The following is a 20,220-nucleotide window of genomic DNA, read 5'->3' as shown; positions in this document are numbered from 1 at the left end:
ATAATGGCCGTTGCTGAGCCTCTCTCGTGCAGGATCGCGAAGATACATGGCCCTCCTGGCTGCACACCAAATCCTTCCCATACTCCTTCCGCTCCCTTTCTGCGGTGGTTCCCCGCGGCGAGGTCCCCGGACATCCCCCCTGCCGGGCCGTGTATGTACTGAGTAACGCACTCATCAAGGTATGCACATTGATATCCGAGGGCGCCACCTACTGCAAGCCCTCCACGAAGGCGTCCAAACGTGACCGGGTGATACGCAGGTGTGAGGCGTCAAAATCTTACACAGTATGTCCGTCCACCGTTTGAAGCTCCGGCTTGCAGGGGGTTAGCACCATGTTTCCTTGGAGGCTGAACGAGGTTAGACTGACAGCCACGCAATACCACATGCAGAGACCTGCCGGTCTGGGAAAAAGAGCGGCAAGGCAAGGCGACGCGCTTCGCCACGGCAACCTCTCCCCGAGGCTTATCCCCCCTTATCAGTTTTGTAACCGTTTCACGACAGCACTTATCCCCGCAAGCGATTCGCCGTACCAATTTAGGCGGATGCCGGTACCACCCCCGATACCGGCTTTTGGGCACTGGAATCACCATGGAATGAACCCTACGGCGAATGCATGGGACTTGGGGTGCATCTTCCCGCACACGTTGACGCTCACACACATACGGAAACTTACGGATGGACACATACGAACAGACACATACGGACACACAGACACCACATGCCCGTTCCCTCCTCGGCTTAATCCCCCCACTCGCTTCCTTCGCGCTGCGGCTCAAACTAAATCCTTGGTCTTGGTGGCAGATTGCGTTATCTGACTAATGCATGCGAGGATCTGAGTCGCATTCTTAGGTACCTACCCTGCCCTGCCATGGAGATTCAAAATCCGTGGCATGGATTAGTTGTTTATCCATCTCGGACGGCCACCTCGTATGTACATGGTTCCTCGGACATCAACCCCGTCATCCGCACATGAACCATCTTCTTCGTCCGACCTGCGCCTCGTAAGTACGTCCATACCTTCATGGCCTCCCCCCTTCTTCCAAGAAGGTCCGTGGGCTCTCAGGCGCGGAATTGCCCTCCGCTGCCTCCTCCCGAACCTTACCTCCGAGCCCTACAGGGCCAGCCTCCCCTACCCCCGTAGCCTCCTCTCACCGGCAAAGCTCAACCCCTGCCGCTCGGCAAATTGCTACGACATATGAAGATTGCGCACGGGTACCCCTGTTTGACAGCTTTTTGAAAATCAACGGTTTTATTCGCACGAAGGATCCTTCGTACAATTCAGGATTCAGGAAACCACGGATTAGACTAGTGTACAGTACCCCAGGATCTTGTGAGCCCCCCTGATGGTGTCTGGTGTGTTTGTGTGAACAACCGCTATCTCTATGACTCCAGTTTTTGCTGCTTCTAGTATGCTTTATGTGCATACAGGCATGCACAGGTAGTGACAGCACGCTAGTATCCCTTCTCGTTCTCCACCAGATGATCTTCCCGGAAGTATAAGGCCATGGACACCGTGGCTCCTGGCCCAATCAGTAAAGCCGACACGAGCAGGGTGAGGAACAACCCGCCCCTCCCAAATTGGGCCCGCAGGGGGGTCTTCTCGAGCAGCAGCAAAGCCCACGATAAGCTCGAGAGGCTGATGAAGATGTGATCGAACTGCAGGAAGAGCCAAGACCCGGCCGTGATGTTGTCGGTTATCCCAATCGGGCCGTTAGGCGGCAGCGGCAGATACATGCGGGCGAGGTTCACCACCTCTGGGTTCGTCGGGAGAAGCACCCTGTACATGACGTACAGATGCGCCGCGGCCGAGACCAAAGCGGTCTGCAGATGCACCGCCTTGATCCACCACGTCGCCGCGCCCTTGTTCCGCCTGCTGGATGACGAGAGACTCGAGAACCAGGCGAACACTTTGGTTGTGGCGAGGATGATGCCAGATACCCAGAACGGAGAGAGCATGAACACCGCAACGATGGTCTGGTGCGCCTCCGCGGACCGGGGTACCCAGGTCGGCAGCATAACAATGGCCGTCGGCGCCACCACGCCCAGGAGGAAACCCGGCGTCAGGGCCCGCGCCCGGTTGACGTCGGTCACTTTCTGCAGCGGCTCCCGGTCGGTCCATTTGAGGTGGGTGCCAAAATAGAGTGGCAAGATCATGGCCGCTCCGAACAGTTGCCACAACACCGCCCAGGTGGCAACTCTGAGTAAGAGAGGAATGAGGAATCAGCAAATGTGCACAGATCATCGGCTCCCGTATCATAGAGTTTTCCGGCTCCGTTCTCACCTCGTAATCCACTTCGGCTTCTGTCCTGGCCTAGATGCTTCCACGTAGAGCCACGAGAATCCCACCGCGAAGGCGGAAAAGGCCTCCACGACGAACAGCTGAAAACCGTCATCATGACCGTTGGTTCCCGGGCAGAAAAAGGCCACTAGAACAGCAGTGGGAATGTCCACGAATGGAAGCCCCGTGTAGGATGTCTTTAGCGGGCTGCCGTCGTTCAACTTGCCCGTCCAGGCCGCCACAACCAGGTCCGTCGCTGATCCGTTCAGGACACTAAAACCCCAGAGAAGGAAACCTGCAATGTAGGAAAGAACACGAAAATACAAGTCCCTCTTCGGGTTGGCGGTCGAAGCTGTGCGAGCCATGACGAGATGGCGTTGAGTGAGCACTGCACACACAAGCCGTGAAGGTAAGTTCCGAGGTAGGGTCGGCGGGACAGTAGGTATGCACAAGATGTGTGCTGCGAGGAGACGTGCCGGCCGTTTCGCGCTATGTCAAAACCGAACAAATAAATAGCGGTTACCCCCACGCTGCCACTGAACCGGACCACGCCTAATCGACCCGAATCCGGGCCGCGGATGCAACGCTCGGCGGCCCCGGGCCGGCTGACATATCGAAGGGGGGAGTAATTCTTGGCCAGCATGCAGGGAGGACAATGAGCCAGCGATGAGAGTGCGGGCCGAGGTGCATTAATTATCAGCCGGTGGCTACACTGGAAGGGAGGGATGGAACCTTGAGATATGCGATGCCGTGTATCGTCGTAGTTGACTTGAACCTCTGCCCTACGCCCTCATCTTGCATTGCATATCTCCATCTGTCGGTCGTCCACCGTGCATAGGTCGTGACGCCCGTAAAATGGCGGTCGAAATCGGCGTTCTCTACTTTCCGGGTGCCCCGGTGGCAGTCCTGCTGCTGGTGGCCGTCTACGGAGTTTACAGATTCTTCCTAGACGGCCTCTCGCGCATTCCTGGCCCTGCCATTGCCAAAGTCACCAACCTCTGGAAGATCAATGCCGCTGCTCAAGCGGAAATGCCATGGCGCAACATTGCGCTACATCGCAAATATGGCCCGCTCGTCAGAATCGGCCCCAACATGGTGTCAGTCAACGACCCGGAAGCATATCCCATAATCAACGGCTTTAGGCGCGTTTTCACCAAGGTACGGATTCCAATCTAGCTCTGGTCTGCTCTATTCGCAAATCACTAACAGATGGCGGGAATTAGACTCAGTTCTACTCCACGGCTGAGGGATGGTACAAGGGCAAGCCCCTGACGACCGTGATCACGGCGCGGGACCGCCAGTACCACTCCTATCTCCTCCGGGTCGCCAGCAGTGCATACTCGGTGGGCTCCACGCCGCAGATGGAAGTCAAGATCCAGCCCCTGGTCGACTTGCTCCTCAACAAACTGAACGACCTCGGCAAGGCGGGACAAAAGCCCGTCGACACGGCCACGCTGATCGCGCATTTTGCCTTTGACGCCATGGGCATCATCAACGTCTCGGAGCCCTTCGGCTTCCTCAGCAAGGGTGTCGACGTCGAGGGCGCCATTGGAGCCATCGAGGTAGCCAACACCTACTTCTCCGTCATCGCCCAGGCCCCCTGGATGCACACCTTCATGCTCGGCAACCGCTTCGTGCAAAAGGCCATGGAAGGCGGCAACCCTGTCCTCAACTTGGCCCTCGCCATGGTTGACAAGCGCCTCGCAACAACCGCAAAGCCTACCACCAACGGCCACCACCATCCGACCCCCGACAGCACCGACTTCCTCGGCCGGCTCCTCTCGACCAGCGCCGAATCAGACGACCCCTCCAAGCCCACCTACGAACAAATCGTCGCCTTCGTGCTCGCCAACACCATGGCCGGCTACGCGACCGTGGCCGTAGCCCTGCGCTCCATCCTCTATCACCTGGCGCGCAACCCGTCCGCCTACACCAAACTCCAGCACGAAATCGACACGGCCTTCGCCTCCGGCGCCCTCGGCAGCACCCCCACGCACACCCACACCGCGGCCGAGGCCGGCAAACTGCCCTACCTGGACGCGGTGGTGACCGAGGCGCTGCGCGTGCACCCCGTGCTGGGGCTGATTTTGGAGCGGGAGGTGCCGGCGGGGGGCGTGGTGTTGGCGGGACAGCATGTGCCGGCGGGGACGGTGGTGGGGTTTAATCCGTGGGTGATTATGCATAATAGGGAGGTGTATGGGGAGGATGCGGAGGTGTTTCGGCCGGAGAGGTGGTTGGGGGTGGAGGAGGGCAGGTTGAAGGAGATGAGGCGGTGTAATATCTCGGTGAGTGTGCCCCTTGACTTTGGCTGACTGACTGTGCGTGGGTTTGGGTGTGCTGACATGAAGGTTTCTTGTGGTAGTTCGGCGCTGGCCCGCGTTCTTGCCAGGGCAAGAATATTGGTATGATGGAGATTTTGAAGGTTGTCCCGGCTTTGATGCGTCGCTTCGACTTTGCGTTGGCGAACCCGAAGGATGAGTGGCAGGTCAATGGTCACTGGTTCACAATGCAGTCCAAGATGGACATGACCTTCACGCCTCGGAAGCACTAGATATTAGGTACCTGCACGGGGATGGCGTGGTCCTTGATGGGGAATAGAATTGATGTTTGACCTGTCAATTGACAACCCGATGGCGTCGATTTACTAGCAATAGGCCAATGTGATGATCACTAGACTCTTTCGTCAACCTGCCAATGTCACCCTATGCTGTTTAGATAACTCGTTATTCTCATGCCCATGTACGTTCAACATAGGTATGTTCCATTTCAATCTTGTGAGTATTGTGGTTGCTCCTTACTGTACTCACACTTTCGGTTACTAGACGCTCAGGACACACTCGTGATTAACATATTACTCGACACACAAATTGATGACAATCACTGGTCATGGATAACATTGGTTGGTGGTGGTGGAATATTGACCCCTGAATTTGAAGCATGTTGGCGTAGACCCATGCAGCAGCTAGCTTCCACTGCTCAAACCGAGCACGACCACCCGCCCTCGATGGGAAGAGCCACGCCGTTGATGAAGCTGCTTTGTGGGCTCAGTAGGAAAACAATGGCTTCTGCCACCTCCGAGGCATCGCCACGGCGTGCCAAAGGCCCCGGAGCCACGCCGCCGAAGAGGGTGGCGGAAGCTTCGCCCAACTTTTCCTCGATTCCAACAACCTGGGGTGTATCAATGATACCCCTAGTGTGTGCCAAGTCAGCCATGTGCTCAACATCGATGCACCCATATCCCCTCAACAACGGCGGTAGGGGGGTAACCTACGGACAGACAGCATTGACCCGAATTGCTTTGGCGCCCTCCTCCTTGGCCGCCGCCCGAGTCATGCCAACAACAGCGTGCTTGCTGGCGACGTACGGAACATCGTACGGGACACCGAGCAGACCGGCCAGACTGGCCACGTTGACGATGGACCCGCCGTTGCGCCCGTCCTTGCCCTCCTGCATGTGCGGCAGCTCGGCGCGCAGGCAGTTGAGCACGCCCTTCATGTTGATGTCGCTGACCCAGTCGAACTCCTGGTCGGTGATGTTGCGAATCGTGCCCTTCTCCATCGCCAGGCTCGGCCCGACGACGCCCGCCACATTGGCCGCGCCATAGATCTGTTCCCCAAGGATGAGCGGTCAGCTCGGCTCGTTTCCCAAAAGGAGGGGTGCGAAGCGGGAATACCAACCGGCTGTCCGTAGTGTGCCACCGTGTCGCGGATCCACGCATGGGTTGCCTCCTGGTTCCGGACGTCGAAGGCCGAGGTAAAGACCTTCGCGTTCGTGCTCTTCTCGAGCTCGGATTTGACAGTGGCTAGCGCTGCCTCGTTGACGTCGCTGAGTGATAGCAGTGCAGAGCGTTCCGCGAGAAGAACAGCGGTGGCTCGGCCAATGCCAGACGCCGCACCCGTCACCACGACCACCTTTCCAGCGAGAGTTGCCATTGCGAATGTAGTGATTGTTACTGCGTAAGACTCGGAGAGTTGTTGGTGGGATGTCTCCGACGGGGTTCGATCCATATGTTAGGCCTAGTCCTATATGAGCAGTTGTCGGGTTCTCTCTGTGGGCTTCGGGCCGCGCCACCGAGCGCAGGATGTAAGCCCCGAAAAACTTCACTGTTGAGCTTACGGTCCGGTCCGAGGCTCACCGACGCTAGCAATCCTCCATGGTCGAATCTTCACCATAAAATGGTATACATTTACGAGTTAATGTTTGCGGTGTGTCATCTACCAAGCTTCTCTCAATCTCATTCACTGCAAAGTGCAAACTAAAGACTGGATCGACTACGAGATTCAACATCAAAAACCAAACAACACAGCCATCATGTCTGCGCAACTTACGGGATTCCCTACCCTCAAGCCGGCCTTCGTGATCAAGGCCAATATTGGGGCTGTCAGTCCTGTGGGTAAGTCACACACGGCTTGTTATCATGCATTGCATACTGTAGCAGTTCGGCTGATCCTGACCACCTCATAGGGCTGATCCACACGGGTTCCACGTCTCTGCATTTCGTATGTCCATCCGTTGCAACATGTCCCTTGGGTGGGTTCCATCGAGTTGATGAGCTAATAATCTTAATAGGAGGTCACTTCCGGCACCATCGAGACCGTGCCCGGGTTTGAGCCCGCGTTCAAGGCCGAGGTCAAGTTCGCGGCAGACTGGTTCACCATCGACCATGACAAGAAGAATGGCCGCGTCGACATCCGTTGCATTGCCAAAACCGCCGAGGGCCATGCCATCGATCTCCGCAGCCAAGGCGTCATCGAACTGGCCCCTCCCATGGCGAAGATCTTCTCTATGGATCCCGAGATGAAGACCACGCCCTTCGGATACACAAGTGAGTGCACATGCAACCTAGCCACCCCTAGCCTGACCATCAGTTCGCACGCATTGCCCGCAACAATGACTAACAAGGTGAAAAGCCGCGTGGGCAACGATGACTGTTGCCGACCCCGCCCTGAAGTCTCTGGAGAGCAGCACCTTTGTCGGCAACTCGCGCATTATTGTGGCCGAGACTGGCATCACCATCGAGGTCAGGCAGTCACTTGTGGTTCCCTCCACCGTTGATGAGTAACCTCGCAGCGCGGGATATTGGGCGGGATTATCATGACTTTGTCGGCGTTATGTGAGGGTTTATGTACCTATGTGTGCACCTGACGGATACCTAGACAAGAATTATCAACAAGATTGGGACAGATCCGGTTTCATCGATTATCGTGATACTTTGACACATGCAAACCGTCATTTGTGGCCCTCATGCGGTGGTGATTTTGCCGCTTTGCGGCCGTATTAGTGGGAAGCAGCCTATCGAAAGTGTTCTTTGCAACAACAACTCAGGACCCGGAACTCACTCTTCGGTCGAACTATAGCATTGCCGGGTCCTGCATCCCATGATAAGCACCTTACACCAAAAAGGTCTCACAATCTCCCTTTCCCCGTGTTAAGGCCTACACAGCTGGGATACGGGTGGATGTCACGGAACTTGGAGAGCCTTGCTGGCCACAATGTTTGTGCAACCCCGATATTTTGATCACGCGAATTTCCGCCCCCACGCGATGCTGGCAGGATCAACATTCTTGGGCATATTTGATCTCGGAGTAACATCAAGAGTCGGTATAACGACCTGAATACATACTGTGTATCTAGGTACTTCTGAGAGGATTTTTTTCTAACAACTACCAACTATGTACCTCGTTTGCCTCGTTTGCATTTCAGCTGTCCCCTGCAGTACATAACCGGTGGTTCATGTGCCTGAGGAGCAGATGAGCTGCTAATTGCCCGTTGGTTCTTAGCACCTATATCCGCGCCTCAGATGCCGCGTTGGTTCGTGTCGTATGCGTAGACCTCCACTTCCCGGCAGGACTCATCCTGCACGGACGATGCAGTCAGATAAATCGTGGAGAAGCCCTCGTTACGCTTCTGTTTACAGGCGACCCAGCCGGCGTCCTCAACTTCCGTCCCGTTGTAAACAAATCGACCGGACTCGTCGACGGTAAATGGCCCCGTGATGACCAACAGGTCGCCCTATTTGCGGAATGGTCAGCAAAATGAACGACTGCTACCAGGCCCGAGGGGCGGGAGCTGAAAGATTGCACATACAGGTTCAGTGATGGGATAATAGCTGTGCTCTTTTGAGTGCAAAGCCCACGTCGTTGGTGTCGTCTGCAGCAGGAAAAACTTGCTCCCAATGTCGCCTTCGGCATCCAGGGCGATCTCGGCATTCTGAGAGCGCGTCCTGGTGAATCCGACACATCCTGGCAGATACCCTGCGGGGGGGCGGGTTTGAATTTGGGCGGGAGGGTTAAACAGCGCACGCCGACTCGAATAGAGGAGGTAATCCGCCGAGGCTGCTTGAGCGAGTAGGGCAGTAGCCGACAGGAAAAGCGACGAAAGTTGCATTGTGTGCGATGGTTTGACTTTGAGGGGATTCGGTATGTGAGTGAGTGTGACGAACCTACTTCAGGACCCTGTCCTGTTAGGGTTCAGCTTCGGTTGAAGGTAATGTCTCAAGGGTGCACAACAAAGACTTGTCTCAACAGTAGGCTTCACGAGCTTGTAGCGAACTGTAGTTGTGATTGCTAACTGGAGAACTCCCAGAGCTCTCCAGAACGAGTGACTATATACTGGCTACATCTTGTGGCTCTCTGAGGCTCCCTCAGAGCGCCAGGGAGCCGGGCCTCACTAATTGATAGCTGCTCAGATAGGGTAAAGATATTCCTGCCCCGATCAATCCCGGTCGATCTTGGTCGATCTTGGCCGATCTTCCTAGATGCATGTGATCTTGGATGCTGCTAAATTTCAGCTCTTCCATTCCCTGGGTAGGTAGGTATGTACCTATCTTACCGTTCCCTGGCTTCCTATTCGCTTTTGTATTTGGATTTACTCGGTAGGTCCATTACTTCCTCGCTTTTCCCGATTCTGTTCGGGAATACTGGGTACCGAGGTATCTTAACAACTCCCTCCACTCCGGCATCCAGTCGTCAACGAATCAAACCATCACATGTTTCACTATGTTTCAATTCTCAGCTGGCTTCAGGCGGCGGTGAGCGTGGAACGTGGGAGTCAATCTTCACCTGAAAGGGAGGGATTTTCACCAATCACACTGCTCAGGGCTAACTACCTAGTGTAGGTGGTTAGGTATCCGGAAAGATTCATGTGCGCTCAATGGCTTCATCACCACCCTCCCGGCCTGGGCCAAAACGCGAAGGGTCACCGGCCAGAGATGAATACAAAATAGGCAGACGTTCTTTCCTTTACACTCACTCTCCTCAACATTTATATTCTCCACCCACCCAGACTCATTTACCTACCTAACCAGCATACCGAATCGCCCCAAGTTCCAAGCCCCCAGTCACCGTCGCCATGCACCTTTGGTCGCTTTTCCTATCCGCTACCGCCTTGCTTGCTTAAGCGGCCTCGGTTAAGTGGATGCTTGCTCCATCGAATCCGCATCTGCAAGCATTTGGCCCCGTCAGACTTAAAGACAACAATGAGCCGGGGGGCGTCGGGTTCACCCCGGACCGGGACCGCCCGTTCGCCGAGATCCCAATAGCGGACGGCGGCGACATTGGACCCCCGCAGGGTGGCAGCCCCCTTGATTTTGCTAACCCTTTTGGAAATGGGCTTCAGTCGGACATCGCAGGGCCGTTCGCCGAATGGATGTGACCCTTGAAAATCATCCTGTCGCATGCAGAGCATTTGACACGTTGTTGACCTTGTTGGTTTGAGTTCGAGTTCGACAACTGTGGCGACGAATCCTGAGACTTGTTGTTGTTCTGGTTGTTCTGAGCCTTCTTTCCATCAATCTTGATGGCTGCGTTTGCCGATTTGTTGATGTCGGTATCCACGCACTTCTCGGTCAGTTCCTTGATAAAATCGTCCCAGGCCAGTTTATCCTTCTCGATCTTCGCCATGCACCTTTCGTAGATTTCGGAGTGCGATGGTTTGATGGCAGTCAGGACTGTGTAAAGATCCGTCTTGAGGGGGTGCTCCAGTCCCGCAGTGCGCAGGCGCTGGCGCAGGACGCAAACTCGGGAGATATAGGCGTCCATGGAATCGAACTTCTTGGGGGTCATCGTGAAGAATTCGTGCGTAAGCATGCGCGACGTTTCCTCTGTGCCGTGCTGTAGTGCCTCGAATGCCTTCAGATACAGCCTTCGGGGGTCGACATCATCAGGCTTCCAGCCGATTCGTGTCATGCGGGATATCACCGATGCCTTCTTGAGTGACGCCGTCAGGAGCTTGAAGATGTCCTGTCGGTCAGTCTTCCACCGCTTCCATTCAGTAGAATCCTGGTCTTCTGGTTCGGGGATGTCCTTTTCCAGGTATCGAAATAGGTTGTCGGGTGCCAGGGAGGCTCGGATCTGGGACTCCCAGACCTCCAAGTCGCCTTCGCCGTTCAGAGCCGGGACCGCCACAAGGGTCCTCTTCTCTGTCGTTGTTGTCGTCGCGTCATCGAGTTTCTTCACAAGTTTCTCGATGAGCTTGTCGCTCTCGGTCAACTGCTTCATCAGGCCCTGGAAAAAGGCCTCAGATGATGATGGAGTTGATGATGATGGCTCCATCTTGAGAGTTGTCGATTGTCTTGTTGTGTGTCGCCGTCACTGTTCACTGGAACAGATCGTCGTAAAGAATGTCGGCGATAAAATCGTCGACGGTTTGGTTGAAGAATTGATGGAATCGCTCTGAAAAGTAGCGATCCAGTTGCTGAATCGATCACCGAGCTGCGGCAGCCAGAACGATCGTAAAGAAAGTCGTCAAAATTCCTTGCATAGAATCTTGAACGGATCAGGTAATTCGCTTGAATCAACCTGGACAAAGAGATTCGTTGCCTAGTGATGGGTAGCTGGCTTAGGGCAGTTTGGACTGTTGGCCTAGCCGATCGATTCGCAACTGTCACGGGCACAGCCCGTTCCTTGTAGGGTTAGGGTTGCACGGCTGAACCCCGAGGTGGGCTGTACGTAGCTCTGCGCTGGTCTGTGCGCAGCCACAGGGTTTTCCCTGAGTGCGCCTCGCCTCCCACATTCGGTTCCTCGTGCAACCACGCAATATACCAGCTTGCCCCTACCACGGTGATCCTGACCGTGATAGTTGGTTGCACCTTCAGTTCGCGTGTGCAGCAGTAAGCGCTACGAGAGAGCGTTATTTTCAATTAATTACGAAGATTCAACGAACCCGGCGAGGTTCCCGACGCTCCGAGCTACTTGCAGCTGCGCCGCGCGGACCACTGCATCGACAGAGAATACGAAGACATACGATTTCGATCGCCAAGAACGCCAAGATGGTAAGTGACGGCCAGCCCCCGGGCGCGGCACCCCCGAGCTTGACACGCGATGTCAAGGGCGACATCATCGCCAAACTGGATGGAAACGCATTCCCCAGCCTCAAGAACTTTTTTCAGAGCCTCCGCGCGGAGGTCACCGGCAGTGAGGCCACCGCTGGCCTTATTGACACTATGCAGAGGGACGCGACCGGCCGAGAGTTCCTCAAGATCATCGACAATGTGGTCGGCACACAGAACAGCCGATACAACAATTTGCAGGCCAACGCTGATAGCCTGCAGGCGACCGTCAACAACGGCGCGGCGGAGCTCGCCCAGTACAAGGAGGCCCTTACCAAGGCCCGCGCCGAGCGGGACACCTGGGAGAAGGCAGCTGGCAGGATCAGGGCCGGCAGCGGCGACACGCCCGTCGACCGCGACGGCTCGATGCCGCACCCGACCCCATTTACCGGCGATGAGATGGACACCGCTAAGCGAACCAGCCAGTTCCGCACCTGGCAGACCCGCATCATGGGTCGCTGGGTGTCCCGCCCGCAGGAATTCAGCACCGAGGGCAAGAAGATCATCTACGCCTCCGCTCTTTTAGAGGGCAGTGCGGCCGCCGGTGTCTTCAAGGGCGTTGAGAAGGTGACGGCGAGCCCCGACAATTCGGATGATTGGCCGTGGAAGACTGCAACCGACTTTATGAACCACCTCGCGCGCAAGTACGCCACAATGGACCTAGCGGCCAACGCGGAAAACAAGCTTCGCAGCCTGTCACAGAAGGACCAGTTCGCGGCGTTTACCGACTTCCTCACGGAGTACACCAACCTTACCGATGTATGCGACTGGGATGACACAGCCCGTGTCCGCGGTTTTCGTGAGAGGCTCTCCCGGCGCATGCGGGACGCCCTGAACATGCAGATCAATACACCTGAGCGCCACGACTTCGAGGGCTGGGTCACGATGGCCCAGAAGTTGGCGATCAACATGGAAGGCGAAGACCACCTTCGCAAGGCGGTTTCCGGTGACAACAGCAACCAGAATCGCAACCACAATAACGGCGGCAAGGCCAGGGACGCCGACGCGATGGACCTCGATCAGATGAGGGTTAAGATGGCGAAGATCCCCGAAGAGGAGAAGTTGCGCAGGGTCAACGATGGCCTCTGTTTCAACTGCGGCAAGGCGGGCCACCAAGCTCGACTATGTCGCAGCCCTACGAACACCGGTCGCAACGGCCGCGGCGGCGCTCGCGGCGGCGGCCAGCGCGGCGGCTACCACGATAGATATGGGAACCAAGGTCAGCCACAGGCTTATTACGGCTCCCAGCAGGGCGACAACGGCAACCAATTTGGGGGCGCGTACCAACAGCCATGGGGACTCAGTGGCCCTGGCAACAACCCTAACACCAACAATGGCGCCTATCACGGCAACCACCGGGGTGCCCCCGCCCGTCGCGGCGGCATGCACGATGGTTACAGAGGTGATTACAGGGGCGGGTACAAGCCTCAGGTCCGTTTCATGGATGTGCAGAACCCCGGCCGCGTGGTGGGCGAGGTCGACCCAGAAGGCAGCTGGGGCGGGGATGGCCAGCCCGCCACAGGGTACGACGACCAGAGTGAGGATTACTGGGGTCAGGGAAATGCCTAGCCTCCACGCAGAGCCGCGTGTGGAGGCCAAGAGCCAACAATAAGGGGAAAGACGAGTTGTGGAGGATAGTTCTTGCGGGCGCCGACGACAGATTGGTCATCAGCGCTATCGGTCAGAAAAATTCCATTACATTGTCTTCCTATCTCCTTGTGAATGGCCGCGCAATCCCGTGTGTATCGTTGGTTGACTCTGGTTGTACCGGATTGGCGTTCCTGGACTTCAAGTTCGCGGTCCGCCATCACATTCCGCTGACGAAGTTGCGGGAGAGGAAACCACTGTTCCTCGCGGACGGCGCCCTGTCGTCATGGATTGAGTGGAAAACGGAGGTCGGCCTGGTGGTTGGCGACCATCGCGAAAGATTGCAATTCTACATCACAACATTAGCGGAGGATAACCCGGTCATCCTCGGCTTGCCATGGTTAAGCAAGCACAACCCGGCTGTGGATTGGAAGAACCTGTCCCTCACTTTCGGCGAGGACTGCCGGGGGCGCTGCCTACCGCTGCAGATGGCCGGGCTGACGGCACCCACAAACACCAAGAAGCAGTTCCACGCGCGTGTCGAAGACGCCGAGGACGAGGGGGAACCCGGAGAACATATAGAGGTCAGCATCGGCCAGCGATCGGCGGAGCAAAGGACGGCGAGGTCGCGCAGGAGGCGGGACTGGCGCCACCGCCAACAGCTGGCACGACACCGCGATGCCGCGGAGGCGAGAGGAGGCCCGCGGTGGACTTTGGCGCCGCCACACGCGCGAGCCAGACTAATACCGAATCAGCCTTCCCACACTCCGCAACAGGCGCGGAAGGCGGCCGGAAGGCGGGTGTCCCCAGTCCGACAGGGCAGGCCACCATTGGTAACCGCCACGCCACCACGGACTGGACGTATCGACGGCAAAGATATCAAGCTGCTGAACGCGCCGAATTTCGCCCTGTTTTGCCGCCAGAAGGGTGTCACAGCCATGAGGATCACCTTCGGCGAACTGGAGGAGGCGATGCGAGCGGCGCCGGACACCGAGTTACCCAACCTTTCTGACAGTTTCTTCAAGAATCTTCTCCACCGCGGAGGCAAGGCGGACGACTACAAGGCACAACTGCCTACCGACTTCCACGATTTCATCGACGAGGTCTGGCGGGATGGACCAACGATGCGTCGTATTACGGAGGAGGATGCTCGCAAGTTTTTTGACAAATCTGACAAGCCGTCGCTGACGGCCGACGAAATAAAGGCGCGGCTTCCCCCCGAGTATCGCGACCTATTCGAGGCGTTTCTACCACAGGAGGCGGACACGTTGCCGCCACACCGCTCGTACGACCACAAGATCGAACTGGTACCGGGCAGTAAGCCCCCATTCTCGCGGAACAGACCACTCTCGCCGATGGAGCTCCGGGTAGTCAAAAGGTGGCTCGACGACAACCTAGTTAAAGGCTTCATTCGACCATCAAAGTCCAGCTCGGCGTCCCCCCTGCTACTCGCCCAGAAACCGGGAGGTGGCGTGCGTATCTGTGTCGACTACCGCGGCGTTAACAATATTTCCATGAAGAGCCGATACCCGATCCCACTGATAAAGGAGACGCTGGACTCGATCTGTAAGGCGCGGGTCTTTACGAAGCTGGACGTCATCGCGGCGTTCAACAGAGTCAGGATCGCGGAGGGCCACGAGTGGCTGACCGCGTTTATCACGAGGTTTGGTCTTTACGAATCACTGGTCACGCCGTTCGGCCTACAGGGCGCGCCCGCCACGTTCCAACACTACATCAACGACGTCTTGTATGACCTCCTCGACGACTGCGCAACAGCCTATCTAGACGACATCCTCATTTATTCGAGAAGCAAAGATGACCACGTCAAGCAGGTCCGCAAGGTTTTGAAGCGGCTGATCGACGCCGGACTGCAAATCGACATCGAGAAATGCGAGTTCCACACCGTGAAGACAAAATACCTGGGCCTAATCATCACGCCGGGCGGTATCGAGATGGACCCTGAGAAGGTCTCGGCTATCGAATCGTGGCTGCCACCGACCACCCGGAGGCAGCTGCAACGTTTCCTGGGCTTTGCGAACTTCTATCGCCGGTTCATCAAGAACTTCTCGGGCGTGGCGAAACCACTACACGACTTGACCAAGAAGACGGCAGACTGGGATTGGACAGACCGCTGCCAAGCAGCGTTCGAGCGGTTGAAACATTGCTTCGCATCCGCGCCGGCACTGCGGATCTACGACTGGGAGAAGCCGGCGGTTGTCGAGACGGATGCCTCGGACTGGTCTGCGGGCGGCACTCTCCTGCAGGAGGCCGACGACGGCGAACTACACCCGGTGGCATACTTCAGCGCGAAACACTCAGCACAAGAATGCAATTACGACATCTACGACAAGGAGCTCCTCGCTATCATCAAAGCGCTGGAGGAATGGCGGCCGGAACTGGAGGGCACGGGCCAGCGGTTTGACATCATTACGGACCACAAGAACCTTCAGACCTTCGCGACCACTAAACAGCTGTCGCCGCGCCACATGCGGTGGTCGGAGTTTCTCTCGCGGTTCAATTTCAGGATTGTATACCGCCCGGGCGCAGCGAACGCGAGACCGGACGCACTGAGCAGGAAGCCCGAACACATGCCACAGGGCGTTGCAGATGACCGGCTGCGGAACCGGAAGCGGCCGCTGATCGACCCAGACAGTTTCGACCCGCTGACTTTTGACGAACGGGAGTCGTTATTTGGAATGAAGATCTTGCAGCTTGACGTCTCCCGGCACATCGACGACCTACTGACGGAGATGTACACAAACTCGCGCCCGCTTCAGGCCGTGATGGGGGCGCTAACGGATCCAGGCGCGAGAGCGTGGCCGAGGCAGCTAAAACAGCAGCTGCGAGTGCCATACGCCGAGTGCCGTGCAGTCGCCGGTAAGGCGTACTTTCGCGACAGATTGATCATCGATCCCGAGGATACGGATATGCACCTCCAACTAATCCACCGAACCCACGCCTCCGGCCCGGGGGGCCACCCTGGCCGAACTAAGACACTGGATCTGATGAATCGCAAGTACTGGTGGCCGGGAATGAGCGTCGCAGTCCGCTCGTATTGCAATGCTTGCCTCCTGTGCGATAAAACGAAAACTCCAAGGTCGCTGCCAACAGGGTTCTTGAAACCACTTCCGGTGCCGATGGCGCCGTGGCGGGATATTTCAGTCGACTACATCACGCCTCTACCACCGTGTAAGAGGAGAGAGCAAGATTTCCACCATGTCGCGGTGGTGGTCGACAGACTAACCAAGATGCGGCATTTTATCCCTACAGCTACACTGGAAGTAGAGGAACTGGCGGATCGGTTCATCGAGAGGATATACAGCTTGCATGGCGTGCCAGAAACCATCATCTCCGACAGGGGCACCCAGTTTGTTTCAGCTTTCTGGAGAACGCTGTCGGCACGACTGGGCGTGGCACTGAAGCCGTCGTCAGCGTTCCACCCGCAGACGAACGGACAGACGGAGCGGATCAATGCCGAGCTGGAACAGTATTTGCGGCTTTTCTGCGACTGGGCACAGGATGACTGGGTGGATTGGCTACCTCTGGCGGAGTTCGCCGGCAACAATACGACATCGGAGACGACTGGCGTGTCACCATTCTTCGCCAACTACGGTTTTCACCCCCGCATGGGCGTCGAGCCAGCGCAGCCGTGCCCACCGAACATCACGGAGGCGCAACGCCGCGAGTTCTTCCGCGCGTCAGAAATCGCTGAGCGTTTCAAGGCGATTCTCGAGAAGGCGACAGCGTTGTCGAAACAGGCACAGGATCGTTACGAGGAGAGCGCGAACAGGCGGCGGTCCGACGCGCCCATCTACCACGTCGGCGATCGAGTTATGTTGAACATGAAGAATTACAAGACCGGTAGGCCGACGCAGAAGCTGGAGCCCCGGTGGGAGGGCCCGTTCCAGGTGACGAAGGCGTCGTCACACGCGGTGACACTGCGGCTACCAGCCAACATGAAGATCTTCACCACCTTTCACGTCTCGATGGTGAGACCATACCGCGGAAAGGGCATCCCCGGCCAGGAGCAAACCGACGACGACGTCACGGCAAACCGGGGGCGGGTAGTCACCAGGACCGATGACGGCGACGACGTGGTGGAATGGAGGTTCGAGGATATCCTGGATTACGGGAAGGCCGACAACGGGAGGTGGCAATACCTGGTCAAGTGGGAAGGCCATGATACACCGACGTGGCAACCGGCGACCGATCTGCGGGGATGCGACGACGCCATCTGGAAGTTCCACGATGCGCACCCGAACCACCCGAGACCGCCTGTTTGGGTAAAAAAGAGGGGGCATGACGAGGAAGGGCGAGGAAGCCGACAGAGGCATCGCGATGGTTACGGCGATGACGATAGGGGGCGAAACGAAGGAGGCCAGCCGCGGAGGCAAAGCCCACGGAATAAAACCGAGGTCACATGATCTTGTTTCAATTGAAACAAAATCGCGAAAACCGCGTGTTTGAACGAATTGAGGGGGATCGGGAGATCTGATGGGTTTGACGGCCGGGGGCCAGTTTTGAGGGGAGGGTAGTGTCACGGGCACAGCCCGTTCCTTGTAGGGTTAGGGTTGCACGGCTGAACCCCGAGGTGGGCTGTACGTAGCTCTGCGCTGGTCTGTGCGCAGCCACAGGGTTTTCCCTGAGTGCGCCTCGCCTCCCACATTCGGTTCCTCGTGCAACCACGCAATATACCAGCTTGCCCCTACCACGGTGATCCTGACCGTGATAGCAACTTTGCGCAAATGGACTGCTTTCCACAAAAGAACAACGTAAATGAGATGCGTAAACGCAAAAGGATCGAAAATTTGATACAATCAGTGCAAAATGCGCTGAACGGAGCTCATAACCTGTGGGACTCGCGATGGCGATGTCTAAGAGTTCGGGATAGATTGGCTGAGTACTAGGGAAGGAAAGCTATCTGCCTGCAAATGTGGGAGGTATTTGTGGTCGGTTGCCCACCAGTGTGGGGCCACAGGTGGGCCCCACCTGTGCCGTGCCACAACATATTCTGCCACCTTGTGGCCGTCTTCAACGCTGCGCGCGAGGCAAGTAACGCAAGGGTGGCCTCAGAATTGCCTTGCCTTGTCAAAAAAGGGGCCCTTTGCTTGTCAAGACCAGAAATACCACCTGTATTTGATTAAGAGAAGGTATCGCCGTACCGTAGGAAAGGTCTCCCCGTACCGTGGTACAAAGGGTAATTCCCACTTTTTCCCGCGCTAGTCTGGAACAGGAAGGCGGTGAGACCGGATTTCATCTGGTCGGGCTCCGGTCGCAACGGTCAATTGAACAAGGTGCCCTGAATGGTTCCAAACCACTGGAATCGATCAATTTTGCAGTATATTCGCTCGAGCAATTGAATCCGGTCGATACCGAACCTGTATGACATGCTCTGGTTGGCTGAAGCTATCTAATCTGCTTCCTGATCGACTCCCTGAGCCTCCTGCGTGCCGTGGTCTAAGCCCTGAGCCTCTAAGGCACTTGCCAGGCGAGCCCTGGTGGCACGGCTACCTCTGGTGGTCTTCGTGATGCCCCCGTGCCGTGATCCTGGTGTTGATGCCCTTGCGCGCGCCGTTCCGCGCCGTGGTGCGCGCTGGGCCACAGCGGAAGCGCTGGGAGGCGTTAAGGATGGTGCTCCAGCAGTACTGCTAGCTCTGCTGCCACCCCTGCCTCCTCTAGAGCCTTTACCCCTGACACGACGGCCTCGAGTACTTCCAGTGGCCACCACGATGGTGCTTCGCTGGGAGGGGGTTGCTGAAGGCTCCCTATCGTCGTTGTCGAAATTCACACGCTCCTACTGTGATGGTTCTCTTCGAATCGAGGGCGCTAGGCCGGACTGGCGCTGCGTTGACTGCTGAGGGAGCTGCGTAGCCAGCGGAGCAGTAGATCGAGGCGCCGATGGATCAGGGGCAAAGACCTCGGTGTTGCGCGGCCAGGTCGTCGAAGTGCTCGAGGTCATCTTCGTACGGCGCCATGGTTCCTGCGCAAATCGTCAGTTTCGGCGGAGATCTACGGCGTTCGAAAGCGTTTACTCACGCGATTCTAAAGTAGTAGCTGCTGGATCGCTGCAATTCCCGGCGGTGGTGCGCAATTGGTTCGAAGATTTGGTGTTGTGAGTGATTGTTGAAGAAACTTGGGAAGAAGACGTCATCGCGGCAGAATTAATGTGGGTTGCCTGCGCGATGTACCTTCTCTGGCGGAAATTGGCCTGGGTTAGGGTTATGTATGGGAAAACGTGTGGGTCTACGGTACGGGAGGACCTTTCCTACGGTACGGCGATACCTTCTCTTGATTAATTGCCAAGAATTGCCAAGAGCCTACTAATCCACGGAATAACTGGCTTTGGGCTCCGAACGGGCGCTCCGGGAAGAAAAGAATCCAAAAGCTTCAACTCTAGGCCCAACTCTTAAGGCATTGAAGCATGGAAATCATTGGATCGCCCATCCCTGCCCTTGTAAGGCCCTGTATAAGTTTAGTCCCACTTAAAACCCTCTCGACTTCGTCCGACATCGCGGGGATAGATAAGAACTCGAGAGCCATCCTTGATAACTGCGGAAACCGATGTTGATGCTCCTTCCACCAAGAAATAGGCTCTGTGACCATTGTTACTCGCTCCAAGAGATAGAATTCGAGCTCATCACGATCCTCTATTGACTCGGGGTCGTCGTAGTAGTCGATCTCGAACAGCGCGATGTTGGTAGGATCAGCCTGGAGCGGCCCAGAGATCCGTGCTTTCCACCGGAACGGAACGACGTTTGCACCGAAGAGCCAACCAGAATATCCTCCAAGTCGCCAAAACAGGGCAAAATCCTTGCCAAAGCCAGACAAATAACCAAGGCAAGGGATGCACACAGAATTGCCTTGCCTCGCGGGAATCTGGGGCCCCTTGCTTGGCTGCATTGAGGTCCCTCGTTTGCCTCGCCCTCGCTTCCTTTGGCTCGTGCGCAGCGTTGGCCGTATTAATGGGAGGCAGGCGTAGACGGATATTCCGCAACGGCAGCTCACGAGCCAGGACTCACTCTTCGGT

The 20,220-nt window shown here is 56.7% G+C and overlaps 8 protein-coding genes across 8 annotated transcripts; 3 read left to right on the top strand and 5 right to left on the bottom strand.

The window, feature by feature from the left end:
- Window positions 1-1,452: 1,452 nt before the first annotated feature.
- On the bottom strand, window positions 1,453-2,643 carry CHGG_00241 (uncharacterized protein; the record flags this gene model as incomplete). Its single annotated transcript, XM_001219461.1, has 3 exons — window positions 1,453-1,777; window positions 1,847-2,197; window positions 2,282-2,643. The coding sequence occupies 3 exons, from the start codon at window positions 2,641-2,643 to the stop codon at window positions 1,453-1,455; spliced, it is 1,038 nt and encodes a 345-aa protein (XP_001219462.1).
- Window positions 2,644-3,133: 490 nt separating this feature from the next.
- CHGG_00240 (uncharacterized protein) lies at window positions 3,134-4,829 on the top strand (the record flags this gene model as incomplete). The annotated part of the gene is made up of 3 exons (XM_001219460.1): window positions 3,134-3,436; window positions 3,502-4,563; window positions 4,641-4,829. The coding sequence occupies 3 exons, from the start codon at window positions 3,134-3,136 to the stop codon at window positions 4,827-4,829; spliced, it is 1,554 nt and encodes a 517-aa protein (XP_001219461.1).
- A 425-nt stretch (window positions 4,830-5,254) lies between these two features.
- CHGG_00239 (uncharacterized protein) lies at window positions 5,255-6,210 on the bottom strand (the record flags this gene model as incomplete). The annotated part of the gene is made up of 3 exons (XM_001219459.1): window positions 5,255-5,468; window positions 5,643-5,884; window positions 5,956-6,210. 3 exons carry the CDS (start codon window positions 6,208-6,210, stop codon window positions 5,255-5,257), a joined length of 711 nt encoding a protein of 236 aa, XP_001219460.1.
- A 379-nt stretch (window positions 6,211-6,589) lies between these two features.
- Window positions 6,590-7,340, top strand: CHGG_00238 (uncharacterized protein; the record flags this gene model as incomplete). The annotated part of the gene is made up of 4 exons (XM_001219458.1): window positions 6,590-6,671; window positions 6,743-6,777; window positions 6,848-7,103; window positions 7,189-7,340. 4 exons carry the CDS (start codon window positions 6,590-6,592, stop codon window positions 7,338-7,340), a joined length of 525 nt encoding a protein of 174 aa, XP_001219459.1.
- A 734-nt stretch (window positions 7,341-8,074) lies between these two features.
- CHGG_00237 (uncharacterized protein) lies at window positions 8,075-8,665 on the bottom strand (the record flags this gene model as incomplete). Its single annotated transcript, XM_001219457.1, has 2 exons — window positions 8,075-8,290; window positions 8,366-8,665. 2 exons carry the CDS (start codon window positions 8,663-8,665, stop codon window positions 8,075-8,077), a joined length of 516 nt encoding a protein of 171 aa, XP_001219458.1.
- Window positions 8,666-9,891: 1,226 nt separating this feature from the next.
- CHGG_00236 (uncharacterized protein) lies at window positions 9,892-10,830 on the bottom strand (the record flags this gene model as incomplete). The annotated part of the gene is made up of 1 exon (XM_001219456.1): window positions 9,892-10,830. The coding sequence occupies one exon, from the start codon at window positions 10,828-10,830 to the stop codon at window positions 9,892-9,894; it is 939 nt and encodes a 312-aa protein (XP_001219457.1).
- A 716-nt stretch (window positions 10,831-11,546) lies between these two features.
- On the top strand, window positions 11,547-17,617 carry CHGG_00235 (uncharacterized protein; the record flags this gene model as incomplete). The annotated part of the gene is made up of 3 exons (XM_001219455.1): window positions 11,547-11,549; window positions 11,607-13,129; window positions 13,240-17,617. The coding sequence occupies 3 exons, from the start codon at window positions 11,547-11,549 to the stop codon at window positions 17,615-17,617; spliced, it is 5,904 nt and encodes a 1,967-aa protein (XP_001219456.1).
- A 986-nt stretch (window positions 17,618-18,603) lies between these two features.
- Window positions 18,604-19,168, bottom strand: CHGG_00234 (uncharacterized protein; the record flags this gene model as incomplete). The annotated part of the gene is made up of 2 exons (XM_001219454.1): window positions 18,604-18,958; window positions 19,161-19,168. 2 exons carry the CDS (start codon window positions 19,166-19,168, stop codon window positions 18,604-18,606), a joined length of 363 nt encoding a protein of 120 aa, XP_001219455.1.
- Window positions 19,169-20,220: the final 1,052 nt, after the last annotated feature.

The sequence above is a fragment of the Chaetomium globosum genome, genomic scaffold (genome assembly GCF_000143365.1).
Source record: "Chaetomium globosum CBS 148.51 scaffold_1 genomic scaffold, whole genome shotgun sequence".
In the NCBI taxonomy this organism is placed as follows: domain Eukaryota; kingdom Fungi; phylum Ascomycota; class Sordariomycetes; order Sordariales; family Chaetomiaceae; genus Chaetomium; species Chaetomium globosum.
This window is presented reverse-complemented; position numbering and strand designations above follow the sequence as displayed.